The sequence below is a fragment of the Mesitornis unicolor genome, unplaced genomic scaffold (assembly GCF_000695765.1).
Source record: "Mesitornis unicolor isolate BGI_N332 unplaced genomic scaffold, ASM69576v1 scaffold24132, whole genome shotgun sequence".
In the NCBI taxonomy this organism is placed as follows: domain Eukaryota; kingdom Metazoa; phylum Chordata; class Aves; order Mesitornithiformes; family Mesitornithidae; genus Mesitornis; species Mesitornis unicolor.
In genome coordinates this window covers 47,911-61,285 of record NW_010170187.1, presented here as the reverse complement: position 1 = coordinate 61,285, position 13,375 = coordinate 47,911, and the positions used below count along the sequence as shown (strand labels likewise).

At 40.6% G+C, this 13,375-nt stretch overlaps 1 protein-coding gene across 1 annotated transcript in view; it reads right to left on the bottom strand.

The window, feature by feature from the left end:
• Positions 1-1,877: 1,877 nt before the first annotated feature.
• LOC104536879 (echinoderm microtubule-associated protein-like 5) overlaps positions 1,878-13,375 on the bottom strand; it is a gene marked incomplete at its 5' end in the record, with an annotated part of 41,547 nt that continues 30,049 nt past the window's right edge. Inside the window, 10 exons of the mRNA XM_010179616.1 lie at positions 1,878-2,031; positions 2,582-2,783; positions 3,657-3,833; positions 4,618-4,706; positions 6,201-6,332; positions 7,163-7,315; positions 8,993-9,134; positions 10,783-10,910; positions 11,903-12,014; positions 12,643-12,845. Of these exons, the coding sequence (XP_010177918.1) occupies positions 1,901-2,031; positions 2,582-2,783; positions 3,657-3,833; positions 4,618-4,706; positions 6,201-6,332; positions 7,163-7,315; positions 8,993-9,134; positions 10,783-10,910; positions 11,903-12,014; positions 12,643-12,845 (1,469 nt within the window). The remainder of the gene's footprint in view (positions 2,032-2,581; positions 2,784-3,656; positions 3,834-4,617; positions 4,707-6,200; positions 6,333-7,162; positions 7,316-8,992; positions 9,135-10,782; positions 10,911-11,902; positions 12,015-12,642; positions 12,846-13,375) is intronic.

Sequence of the window (13,375 nt, the reverse complement as noted above, 5' to 3'; positions counted from 1 at the left end):
ATTATTATAATTAAATTATTATTAATTAATTAATATTAGAATAAAAACAATCCCAGTGAATCAATTTTTGGTACCCAGTTGAGTGATTTCTGACTCTAAACCCTTGCCATGGACTCAGACCACAGCTCCTGGCCTCACAGATGCAGTTTGGTCAGACAGAAGCAGGAAACAAGATGGGATTTCAGGTACGGTTGTGGTGTTTATCTCATTTAATACTTTGGATACTAAAATCATATTCCTTCCATACAGAGGGAACTTCACTACTCAGCTGGCGGTTGTGAATTCCACTCATTTGTCAGGTACAACAAGCTCAGGTAGTAACTGCATTTTTGGTATGGTCTTCAAAGTCTTTATACACAGCCTTAGAGTTCAGTTATCTGGTAGGAATTTCCCCCTCATCTCCCATAGAGAATTAAACTCTTCCTACACCCAGTAGTAAAAGAGGTTCAGATACTTTCTGGTAAGGAATCTCCTTTATACATAAAGTGAAAATTACTTGAAAGACCTTCTCAGAAGCCCGTTCTGCCCCAGTGTACCTGAGAACACAAGGACTCCAATGAAGATTACAAGAAATGGATCTCTTCTCATGTTTGGCAGCCAATATAACAAGCCTACACGTAACATGGAATGCCACAGAGACACTACCCACACTGAGCTGTATACCCAAATACGTGTAAATGAACAAACACACAAGTCTGTGTAAGCTATACACGCTCTGTACTCACACAGACACTGAATTTACAGAGCCTAAACCCAAAAGCCTAAGAACAGAATTCATTTGATAAAGGTTGCCAGTGGTGTGATCTAAAATTTAGATGAAGACAGCGGCTTTCCTGATTATGCCAAGGTGCCTGCAGAAGGATACAGAGAGATTAACACAGTTCTGTCATCTGCCACCACAGAGATGCAGTTTCATGGTGGAAATGGGGTGCAGGGAGGTATGAGAGGGGTCTCCTTTCTTAGCCAAGTGTCCTGGCAGCTCAGTCTGCAGGGTGACCTACAGCCTAAGGAGCCACTGTGGTACAAACCTACAAGTGCATTTTTGAGCATGTTTATATTCTACATAGAGTGTGTGCAGAAACTCACTGTGACCTAAAGCAGAGACCTAAGCCAGTCCCACGAATGCTGTGTGGACCCAACAGCTCAGATCCTTAAGCAGTCCAGGTAAAATGCTGCATCAGGTCAATAAGGCTCCCCTCTGCACCCACTGACGTCTACTCACACTGAGAACCAGGCTTACTCTTTGTCTCTTCTCTACCCATTAACAAGCTACTACTTGACAGTAAAGAGTTAAAGGCTTCACGTCTATTTCAAAGTATAATTGCTATCCCAAGTAAATTAAGTGATTAAAACATGTTTGATTCTGGAGTTTGTGTAAATCAACTTACCTTACTACCCCCTGCCTTCATAGGAAGCAAAAGGAAAGGCAAATAAAAAGAAAATAAAAATCAGTATCTATGAAAGTAGACTTACTGAAACATTCACAGTTCTTACACAACATTAACCTCAGCAGAACAGAAGCTAAAATGCAACAGTAACCATACTCCGGTTTCATCCTTCACAAAAACTTTTCTTCAAGTTTTAAGGCTCCAAACTTTTAAATAATGCAGGCAGTGAAATTCTTCCATGAACTTCCATGCATTCCGAGTATCAGATTCCTCACTCCTGCAGGAAGTTTCCAATCTATTTCTCTATATCCTTACACCCAACTATACTGTGCTGTGTTTTCGTCGCTTCCCTCTCTTTCATACCAGCACTCCTCAATGTGTTTTCTCCAAAGAAATACTTCCCCTCTTTTCATGCATACCCTTTTAAGTTGCAGATATATTCCAATATAATTATGTTTTACTACTCATCATCTTTTCAGATTGCTTTCCTGGCTAGAATTGTAATTTAGCAATTACCTTTCATCTAAGGTTGGCTCCTTTTGTTGCAGATGAGGCTTAATTCCAAACATCGGTCTAATGTTTGTTGATAAGGCTTTGATGGTGTAATTAATTTCATTTTCCCTCGTCACATCACTGTCATAACCTAACAAAATCAGAGTGAACAGTATCAAAACAAGGCAAGGCACCAGAAAAAACAAATTAAAATCCTAATTTGTGCAGGTTTCAACAACTCACTGGAGTACAAGGACACTCGTACCATGTAATACTACTAACATAATACACAACAGAAAGAAAGTAGCTGGGAATCATGAACATTGTTAATACAAGACACTTTCAGAAAAAAAACCCCACAACGCTGCAATATCTTTGTAGAAAAAATTATTAACAGTGATTCAAGGGCCACTCAGAGCTACCTCATTTCTGCTTGGTTTGCCTTAACTCTGGGTCACTTATAAAGAACCTCGCTACGTGAAACTTAACTGGGGTTAAGTTGTGGAAGATTTAGTGTCAGGCTGTTCAGGATGCATCTATAGGTCTGCACAATGCTTAGGGGCAGTCAGGCACATCAAGATGATGTTTACTATATACCAAAACAACCTTATCTAAAAATGGACTATTTCTTAATTAGCAGTTTTCCATTAATAAAGTCTTCTTGAGACAGCATAATCCAGGTAGTTTTATGAATTACTGACCTCCATCTTCTTCAGAATCTAGATCAGACTCTTCGCTGTCACACTGCCTGCTATCCCGATGTCCTTCCACCTCGTAAGTCCACAGCATTAAAGAGGTGTCTGCTCCCCCAACAGTGACCAACAAGCTGTCGTCGTAGGTCCATCGCACATTTGTTACGTGGGTACTGTGAGCAATATACCTCTTGAATTTCCCAAACTTGCCCTAGGGAGGGAGAAGAAAAGGCACAGATCAAACTTAACCAGTCTGGTAGTTAGAACTGAAGCGAGTTGGTAACTCCTTTATAGTTGGTGCTTCATCAGTTTTGCGTTTGTATTTATCGCACAATTTGTCTCCTATACCAGCTTCATTAAATGTTAACCATATTTCCACACCAAACATCCAAGAACTTGTTTAAAAACAGATTCCAGAAATAAACACTGGTTCATTCTTCCTAAGAGAGAAAATAATCTAACAGATTACAAATAAAACACACATAGGGTATTTTGAGTCAATACTTGCGCGCTGTTTCCATCTCTACCATGGCAAAACATTCAAAATTGAAGACTTATTTACTGATGAATGTACAGGAAAGCTAGAAAGGCTCTAGAAGAGCAATAAAAACATAATGTGCTTCTGGAATGGCTTTTCCGTGATGCATGATTAAACAATATTAAAGAAAAATGACTGAGGTTGGACAGAACGAAGGTCTATAAAATCAAATGAAGGTTGGGAAGAAATGTTCGTTGCCTTCCAGACCAAGAGTTTAAGGGGCTAAAAACAGCATTGATAAAACCCACATTGGGGATATGAATGCCTAAGGTATTATCATACAGCGCCTGTCCCATTCCACCTTTTCTCCTATGCAATTGCCACTGTCAGCAATAGGACACTACACGAGATGGCTCTTTAGTCCGACCTGGAACGGTCATTCCTACTGACTAGAAGTTTAATGCATTGCACGTTGCAGTGTAATACTGAACGCAATCTTTGATCATTAGGACAAAGCATAAAAGCACTATTTCATTCCGAGTGATGCATTTTTACAGCTTTGAGAAGGCAGTATTACTAACCAATAAACAGCTGAGAATTACTTACTTTAGCAGGGTATCGGAACAGTTTCACAAACCCGAAGTCATCTCCCGTGGCTAACACTTTGCTGTCGCTGGTGAGGCATGAGGCGGTTACATCCGTCACTTCACCAATTATCGGCCAGATCCCTTCACAGCAGGAGCCCAGAACGCTTGTCCATGATGCCCAGCCAATCTTCTCCACCTACAAAAACAACCTGTTTCAGACAGCACGCTTCTTCCCAGGCAGTTTGCTTCCATATCTGATCTCAAGAAAGTCCTTGCACCGAAAGATATGTCACAGATAAAATACAGTATTTTGACATGTTAACCACTTATTTTCTGGCTATGCAGGATTTCATTCAAGGCCCTTAATTTTACCTCTATTAACATCCAGTTCCAAAACCTCTAGAAGTAGTCTAAAAATTCTTTCCAGGCCAGAGAAAAATCACATTTTTCAGTACTGCCTTTTCAATCTCATAGAAAACACTATTTGAAAATTACCCATTTTCAGTCTCTGTCCTGTGACAGCGATCTCTGTCTAAGAAAACAAGCCAATATAACAGCTACAATATGCCATGCTTGTCTATGTCTATTATGTATGCTATACTGCACTGTCATGTAAAGACAGACAAGGTCCTCCACAGCGAGGTTAGTGCTAAGCAATCCGCAATGGGTTTCAAAGGTGTTTAGGTACCCAAAGAGGCACCCAGAAGTGCAGGGAGATTTCCATGAGTGCATAAGCCAGCCAAATGTCCATTTCTTCACAGGAGAGACGAATGTGATATCCCCTATGTATCTCATCATTCTGATCACATTATCGAATTGAACAGGCTGCAAAAAAGGATGAAGGACAGCAAGTGCCTAAACACAGGCTTTTTCAATGGGACAATTAAAATGGCAGCTCTATACATCATCCCCTCTTCCGTGGCACAGATACTGGTATCATAATGCTAATTTGCAAACAAGAAGGCAGGCTGTTTCCTCACCTCCAAACTAGGAATTGTCTGTTTTTTCCCACGAGGAGCTTCAAAAAACAACTGTTCTTTAGCACCAGTGTTGACTTGCAAGAGCTTCCCTATAAAACATATGACAGAACTTTACAGTAACATTAAATAGAAGAATCAATTTTTTAAAAAAAGGCTCTTTTTAAATTTTTGTGGCTAACAGCATTACACAAATCATTTGTTTTCATTGGAAAACATTGCAAACATAAGCAGTGTATGTGGAAGAATGAACTTCTGAAGATCTGGATCCTTTGATCCCTTAAATTTACAGTCCTTCCTTCCTCCTCTCTTTGAAAACTGCAATAACGCAACACTTTTCTCTCCTGTTTATGGTTGCGGTAGGCAAAATGAACTGGGTGTAATTCAGAGCTTGCTCGTGACAATTGGCTGAGCAGCATGTACGTGCTCTTGGGTTTGAGAAGTGCATACACAGCCTGGTCAATGGCTGCTTCAAGCAGCTCACTTCTGCTCGCCTTTATACCACTTCTTTTCTGAGGGAAACTCTCATCTATGTTTCTGTCCTCCTCCTGTTTTCAAAATTCTCTGAGGAAGCCAAATCATAACACTCAAGATGTTAATTAACACTAAATTAAACTGGAAGCAGCAGTGTTTCAAAAGTGATTATGTAGAATCACAGAATCACAGGATGTGAGGAGCTGGAAGGGCCCTGGAAAGCTCCCCCAGTGCAACCCCTGCCAGAGCAGGATCACCAGAGCAGTCACACAGGAACACGGCCAGGGCTTTGGGTGTCTCCACACAAGGAGACTCCACAACCTCTCTGGGCAGCCTGGGCCATGCTCCAGAACCCTCACACTCACAAAGTTTGGCCTCATCTTCAGCTTGAACCTCCTGTGCTCCAGCTTGGGACCATTGCTCCTTGTCCTGGCATTGGCCATCCCAGAGCAGAGCCTGGCTCCTTCCTCCTGACACTGCCCTTTCCCCATGGATCCTCAGGAATGAGGGCACCCCTCAGTCTCCTCTGCTCCAAGCTCCAGAGCCCCAGCTCCCTCAGCCGCTCCTCAGCAGGAGATGCTCCACTCCCTCCAGCATCTCTGTGGCCCTGCTGGACTCTTTCAAGCAGTTCCCGTCCTTCTGGAGCTGAGGAGCCCAAAGAAGAGCAGGAACTAACAGTTTGAACAACTGCCCTGCATTGCTTTTATATGAAGCAAGACTAAAGTTACTGTTTAAATTAATAATCTATTAAGACCCAGGGAGCCAGGAAATCCAGTCTTTCTGCTATTTTTGACAACAAGGATATGTATTCCTGAGCTACAGATGCAACTGCATTATGCAGTACATTATGCCACAAGTAGAAGTAAAACTATAAGCACAGAAGATGTAAAAACACCAAACCAAAACCCAAATCAATCTACAGAGACAATCTATTTCACTTCAAATTGCAAAACTTCCAAATGTATAAATAGTATTTTTATATTTATCCAGATGCTGTGAGCATATTCATAAACTGAAAAACCCAAATCTGTCAGTGATCCTGTAAATTCATACTGTAGATGTACTGTATTTAGTCTGTAATGTAATCAGTCTTGCAGTGGGTTTTTACTTACCTCTTATGTCCCAGTCCATGTGTGTGATATAGCTGGAGGCTCCTTTGCAGATCCCTACTCGTTTGCTGCTCATTACGTTGTAAATATCCACAAAGTTGTCACAGGATGCTACAGCCAAGTACTTTCCAGCCCCTAAAACACAGCAGGAGAAACATGAGGTATTTTCAGTAATTGCAGTGCTCTGTACATTAAACATAAGAACATTCTGGGATTTAGCCATATGGAACTCAGATTCCTCTGAAATGAGTTTCCCAGCAGACTGATGTTCCTATCACATAATCAATCAGTGTGAAATATACAGCTATCACATCATTACATCTTCAATAAAACAAAAACTATTTGGGGAAACTGTAAACATTTCTTGCACTCAAAGAGTGGTAAGGCTTAGGTAACCAGAAACCAATGTTGCATGAGAGCTGGTATCAGCAATTTACTCACAGGAGAGTATTTTAACTAAAGTAGTGTTATTAGTTTAGGCCATGCATTTGAGTTGCTAAATAAGAGCTGTACTGTTTGGAAAAAATAGTAATAATAGTAGTAATAATAATAATAAGCCTGACTGAGAGTGCTAAGCACTGTAGGGAGAAAAAGGAGGAAGAAGAGGTCAGAACTTTGTGACACACCAGTTTCAAGCCTTCTCATCAGCTGACGGCAACCTCTGTGAAGAACCAGACTCGTGCAGCTCATCAAGTGGAGTCCTACGGACCCAGGGAGGCTGCTGGATGCTTGTGATTTAAAACTGCTGCTTTCAGGAGGTTACTACGAGCAAACCTACTCCAATAATCTCATCCTTAAATAAGCACCATAGGACTTCACACTCAGTACTTTTCAAACTGTTTCTATCAGTCTTGCTGACTCACTGCGTTTAAAAGAGCATTACAAATCTCTACTTTTATCTTTCCAAGGTTATAAAGCTTGCCTGAACAAACTTGATGTAAGAATCTGCATTTTACATCACTTACCAGGAGAAAATCTGATTTCTGAAATGACATCTTTCCTGTGCTGGAAGGAGACTAAATCTTCCAGGGTATCTGCGTTAACTATCAGAAAACTTCCATCATTGAGACCCACGGCCAATGCTTTTCCATCAGGAGAAAAGCAGCAGCACCTGCCGCCTATGGGGAATAGAGAAACAGTATTCAAGTACATCTGCAGTGCATAGTCTTTCTTTTAGGTTTAGTTTTCCATTAGTAAAGGAAAACTATTCTTATAGGATACAGTATAATGACATTTTTTAGATGCTGTCAACATCATTTGCAAGCTCTACACCTGCAGCACACAGAAGCTATTGGCAAATCAACAAGTACACAACCCCAGCATCTCAGACTACTTTTATTTGCATATTAATTGTCATATGTTCTACATTAGTAATACATACTAATCACTACTGTCTATAAATTTTTAATTTGCTCTCTTTCTCAGTATCTGGTGCCAGTTGTTTGCTATCATTTGCTCCGGTAAGGAGAATACAGCTGGAAAAAGCCTTCTGGACTCACAGAATAGAGCTGTTTGCTACCATGGTCAGTAAGTCATATCATCCTTTTAATAAGCATGTCAAGTTTTATTTGTAAACTAAATTTATGTATGGTCAGCTTATCCCATGCCAGAATTTTCCATTAGTGTAAATACTTTTCCCTACTATTTGTTCTTCTAATAAACTTGGAGACATTAATCCCTTACTTTGCTGACTCCACCACAAAGCTGCTCACTCATTATCCTGCAGCTCCTCCTTCTCCATGCTCAACTTGCAGCTTAGTTTTGTTCAGCTGAGCACAGATGAGAAGTATACACCAAAAATATTCAGATTAGCCTCTTGTAAATGACATGGATACTTCAGTATGTCCTGGGAAAAGCACCCCTATCACACATAATTGTCATCCTGTGATCAGCTACAACATCCTAAGCCTTCTGCTCCCCAGTTACAAAGACATTTTTCATACAGTCATCGAGCCTTGCCTTTTTTAATTCCCAAATATTATCTCATTTCCATTACTGCAGTCTGCAGAAGTAGCCAGCTCTTTCAGGTGCTTTTTAAGACTGCCAAAGCATCTCAAACTGCATCAGCAAATTAAGTCACTGCAGTTCTTATTTTTCTGCCAAAATGACTCTTAAAAACGTTAAGAAATCTCAGCCCAAAGACTTGAGCAGACTTCACCAACTTGAAACTTCCTTGTTTAATCCCTGCTTGTGGCAGCTCATAACTCTTTTTATGTTTACTGTATCAGTCCAAGACATCTTCAACTAAGCTTCCTATCAGGTTTGGATCAAAACGCTTTACTGAATGCAAACAGAGAAGCCTATTATATTCCTTTGCTTTGTTAAGGCCAGTCTGGTCTAACTCTAAAAAAGTCTCCTTATATGATGTCACTTACAACAGATTTCCCATCTGTCAAAACAGAATTTACTTATACAGTGTACAAGATGTAAGAATTTTATGGCCGTTCTCTTTCCTTGACATTCCCGATTCTTCCAACATTCACAGAGAAGAAAAATTCAACAGCACTTCTAAGATTTCGTCCAAAAATTTCTATAAGCAACATGGCAGGTTTACACAATTTGATCAACTCCTATTGTAAATTCACTAATTTAAATGCTACAGTTGCAAATAATTTAAGAAAAGTATTGCACAGAAATCTTTCGTACAGATTCATCCTAAGCACTACAAAACTCGCGAATATAGCATTGATAAAATAACTTAAGCAAATAAAGTAATTTGTCTTGCTTCTGAAAGATTCATGCTAGTAAATGTCAACTGAATTCAGTTAAATATTTGTTCATACTAAGCATCTTACCCTTCTTCAATTTGCGAACAGCTAACATACAATGGCTAGGAGATAAATCCCATATTCTTAAGGTTTTGTCATCACTTACAGTGGCACAAATAGGTAAATGAGGATGAGTAGCTAGACCCCAAACTTCCCCCTCCATGTGACCCTGAAAAAACACAACGAATCAGAATACTTTGTATTTTAAACTGAAATATGAAATAACATATCTTCAAAGGACAATAAATAAAAACCTGAGGAAAAAACCTCCCCCTGTTACTTACGGTAAAGTGCAAATTAGAGTAACTAGTACCAGAGAGAAACTTTCCCTGAGAAATAATCCTCACAGATACCTATGTCAAGGGATCAAGGGCACCCTCAGCAGGTCTGCAGATGCCACCAAGCTGGGAGGTGCAGTTGACACAGCAGAGGGATGGCTGCTGTCCAGGTCCCTCTGGACAGGCTGGAGAAGTGGGCCCAGGTGAACCTCATGAGGTTCAACAAAGCCAAGCACAAGGTCCTGCATGTGGGTCAGGGCAATCAGTACAGGCTGGGGCCTGAAGGGATTGAGAGCAGCCCTGCAGAAAGGATTTGGGGGTATTGGTGGATGAGAAGCTGCACATAAGGCAGCAGTGTGTGCTCGCGGCCTAGAAGGCCAACCGCATCCTGGGCTGCACCACAAGCAGTGTGGCCAGCAGGGCCAGGGAGGGGATCCTGCCCCTCTGCTCTGCTCTGGTCAGACCCCATCTGCAGTGCTGCTTCCAGTTCTTGGGCCCTCAGTATAAGAAGGACATGGACCTGTTGGAGTGGGTCCAGAGAAGGCCACAAAAATGATCAGAGAAGCACTTCTCCTATAAGGAAAGGCTGAGAGAGTTGGGGCTGTTCAGCCTGCGAACCTTGCTTACAAGGCCTTTCAATACTTAAAGGGGGCCTATAAGAAAGATAGGACCAGACTTCATAGCAGGGTCTGCTGCAATAGGATAAGGGGTAGTAGTTTTAAATTAAAATAAGGTAGATTTGGACTACATACAAGGAGGATTTTTATTACGCTGAGGGCGGTGGATCACTGGCCCAGGTTGCCCAGAGGAGTTAGGTCCCCATCCCTGCAGATATTCAAGGCCAGGTTGGATGGGGCTCTGAGCACCCTGGTCTGGTTGCAGATGTCTCATTGCAGGGTGGTTTGACCAGATGACCTCTAAAGGTCCATCCCAAACTACCCTATGATGCTATAATCTACATTTTTAAATTTCCCTTAGGTTCTAATAAAGCCCTTAAAAAATCTAGTTCTTCACATATTGCATCAGCCACTCACAAGTGTGAATCAAAGATCCACAGGTTTTCATTTAAGCATGAAAGAAAATCCTATGACAATATGATATAAAATGTCAGGCTTAAGAAATGCAGTCTGTCTGGTACGGCAAAGAAAACTGAAATGTTTTTTACATAATTACAAAGAAAATCTAAAAATAAACCTCAAGGAGACAATTTTAAAAATAATAAGAGTAGTTAGGGCTCAGAAAGTTAATAAGGAATTCGGTGGGGGATCAACTTTCACACTTCTTTTTTTCCTTTGACAGAAGTGTGATCTCGTTCTGCTTGAAAGGATGAACTTGTTAACAAATTAGTACATGAAAGTTTGTGATGTTTTCCTCATTAAAGAGACATTATGATCTAACCTAGCACTAAAAATCTGTGAAGTGACAGTAACTCGCTAACACCACTAATAATTAAAACACTTGTTATTTCGCAACAGTTTTTACCTGTAAAACAAAACAGTGCTTTGGGTATGCAATATTTGACTCATATTTAACACGCACCTGAACCAGCAGAGTTATTGGTCCACTTTTATCCACCTCCAGTATTTCACCATTCTTTGTGCCCACTAAAATATGACCATGTCCTAAAGATATGGCACGTATAGAAGGATTATCTTCTAAGAGGAGACCTAGAACATTCAAAAGCGGTAACGTTCTCAAGCACGCCTTAAAGAGCATTTTTCACACATCTGCACATTACATTCTCACTGTAAAAAAGGAACCAATTCAAAATACACTCCTGCACGGAAGAACTTGTGTATTTGTTCAGCAGTTACCCCACTGACACTGATCCTCCTTCTCAACTGAGCATCTCTGAAGTTTAATCAGCCTGACTCGCTGGCAAACCTAGTGAAAAGATGCCCATGTGAAGCAGATGCTGTATTACTACATTAGTAGCATTTATGGTACCTTCAGATCCAGCTTTTTATTAAACAGATACAAGAATGAGATACTCTGCAGCAGAATACTTTATTTAATGGGTGTTGTCATTCGTGATTTTTGAAAACCAAGCTATACACATTAGAACACAGCAGATGTAATTTTAAGATTGAGGGGGAAAGAGAAACGGCTATTTAGGATGTTAAATAGGGAAACCTGTAAATCACCACTGAGATCATGAATAAATGGAACAAACAGGAATAAAAGGAATGAAAGTGTTCTTAACTAATTTCAAAACAGATATGCATTTACAGAAAATTACGTCATAAAATGTACCAGTTCCGTACAAAACTAACCACAGCTCTGAATTCCATTCCTCCTCCAAAACAAAACAGATCAGACAAGGCGCTGCATGACTAGAAATATAACAGGTGCTTGGTTGCCCCTTCAAAAATATCACCTTGGTGGTAAGAGACTCAAGGTTGTATCAATTAATTTAGGCAGATAACAACATAAATATTGCGATCTGCACCCACCAACTGTGCAAACAGACACTGCAACATACCATTACCTCCCAACAGAAAAATCACTTCTTTAGAATCAATAACGCTTTTAAAAATCATTGTTAGTATTTGTTATGTCAAATGTGGATTTCCTCCATTTGGGAAAAGCAAATCCCCAGAATGAGTTTTCTAAAGAAGGTATTTTAAATAGGATAAAAGCAGGATGAAGTCTGCGTTACCTTTAGACCCAGGAGCCAAAGCAGCCCTTTTGATGGCGTAGGTTTTGAGACAGCGTTCGAAGGCATCGTCCCAGAGAGCAACTACCCCATCCTTCCCTCCAGTGACAAATCCCTGGGGGGGAACAAAACAGCAACAACAAAGCAAAACAACAACCCAAGTCAACAAAACCCCCACACAAGTTACAACCAATTACTGCCTTTCCTTATTGTTGCAGTGATTTCTGCCTATGCTGAAAATGGATTGTACACAACACCGTAACTCGCAGAACTGCAGATGTTACACATGGAAACCTCAGGAGCACCAAGTGACTGAGTTCTCCTGATGAAGGCAGCACAGTTCTGCCCAGCCCATGGACACAGGCTGGGTTTAACCATCCTAACCAATGAACTTCTACCGTACTAGAAAAATAATTCAACTGACACTGATATTTAGACTCAAAATCCCTCTGGCATTTTGCCTCATTACTCCAAGCCCAACCTCGTAAAGATTTGATTAGCGCTTAAATTGTTCAAATATATGCATATTTGTGCCATCCTGCCTTCAAAAATGATTTACAGTTATTTAATGAAGGAACAAGTATACTTGATACTGAACACGTCAGTACAACTTAGTTCTTGCAATATTAACAACACATATGGTTTATCCAAAGCTACTATACTGAAGCTCAACTATTAGAAGGGGTAGTACCTTGGTCTAAGCTAGCAAAACACGAACACACACATAACTTTGGTTCACTTACTTTCTCCAAGGCGTGCATGCTGAACACCGGGCCGTCATGGGCCTTGACGGTTTTGATCAGAAACACGTCTCTCCAGACGCAGACGTCCCCCGTGGAGGTTCCCGAGAAGGCCATCTCCTCCGTCCAGCCGTACACCGCACACATCATCGTGTCGGTCCTGCCCAAAGTGCCTATGCAGCCCTTCCTCCCGATCAGTCCTCCGCCTGGGTCCAGCCAAAAACAGGTCAGCAGGTGTCTGCTTAGAGTTATGTTCCAAAAAGATACACAACTTTCCAAAAACTGAGCCTGAGTTCTCACAAAATAACATTTTTGTACTCTTCAGCATCTTTCCAGAAAAAAAAACCCTTAATTTTAACTTACTACTTGAATTTGGATATGTACATATACCCACACAGACATATAAAGCACATTTTCAAACTCGTATCTAAACAAAAACCGTAACATCTACCACAGAGTTCACAGAAATTCCTACTGAAATTAACCTGAAAGAAAACAAATGTTTAAATCTTGACATCCCATCCTCTTCACTATGCTTTTAGTGAGAGGATTTCCTAATTTTCTTTCAGAGTTTCGCTGTATTGGCCTCTGGATGACAGAAACGTCACAGCTACATGAATTTTAAAATTCTTTACAAGTGTCCAAAATCACGTGACAGGTACAACCCATGGTAACTTCTGGCTCTCTCAGTCTCTCTCTATATATATAATTATATTTGATGTATATTTTCACAATC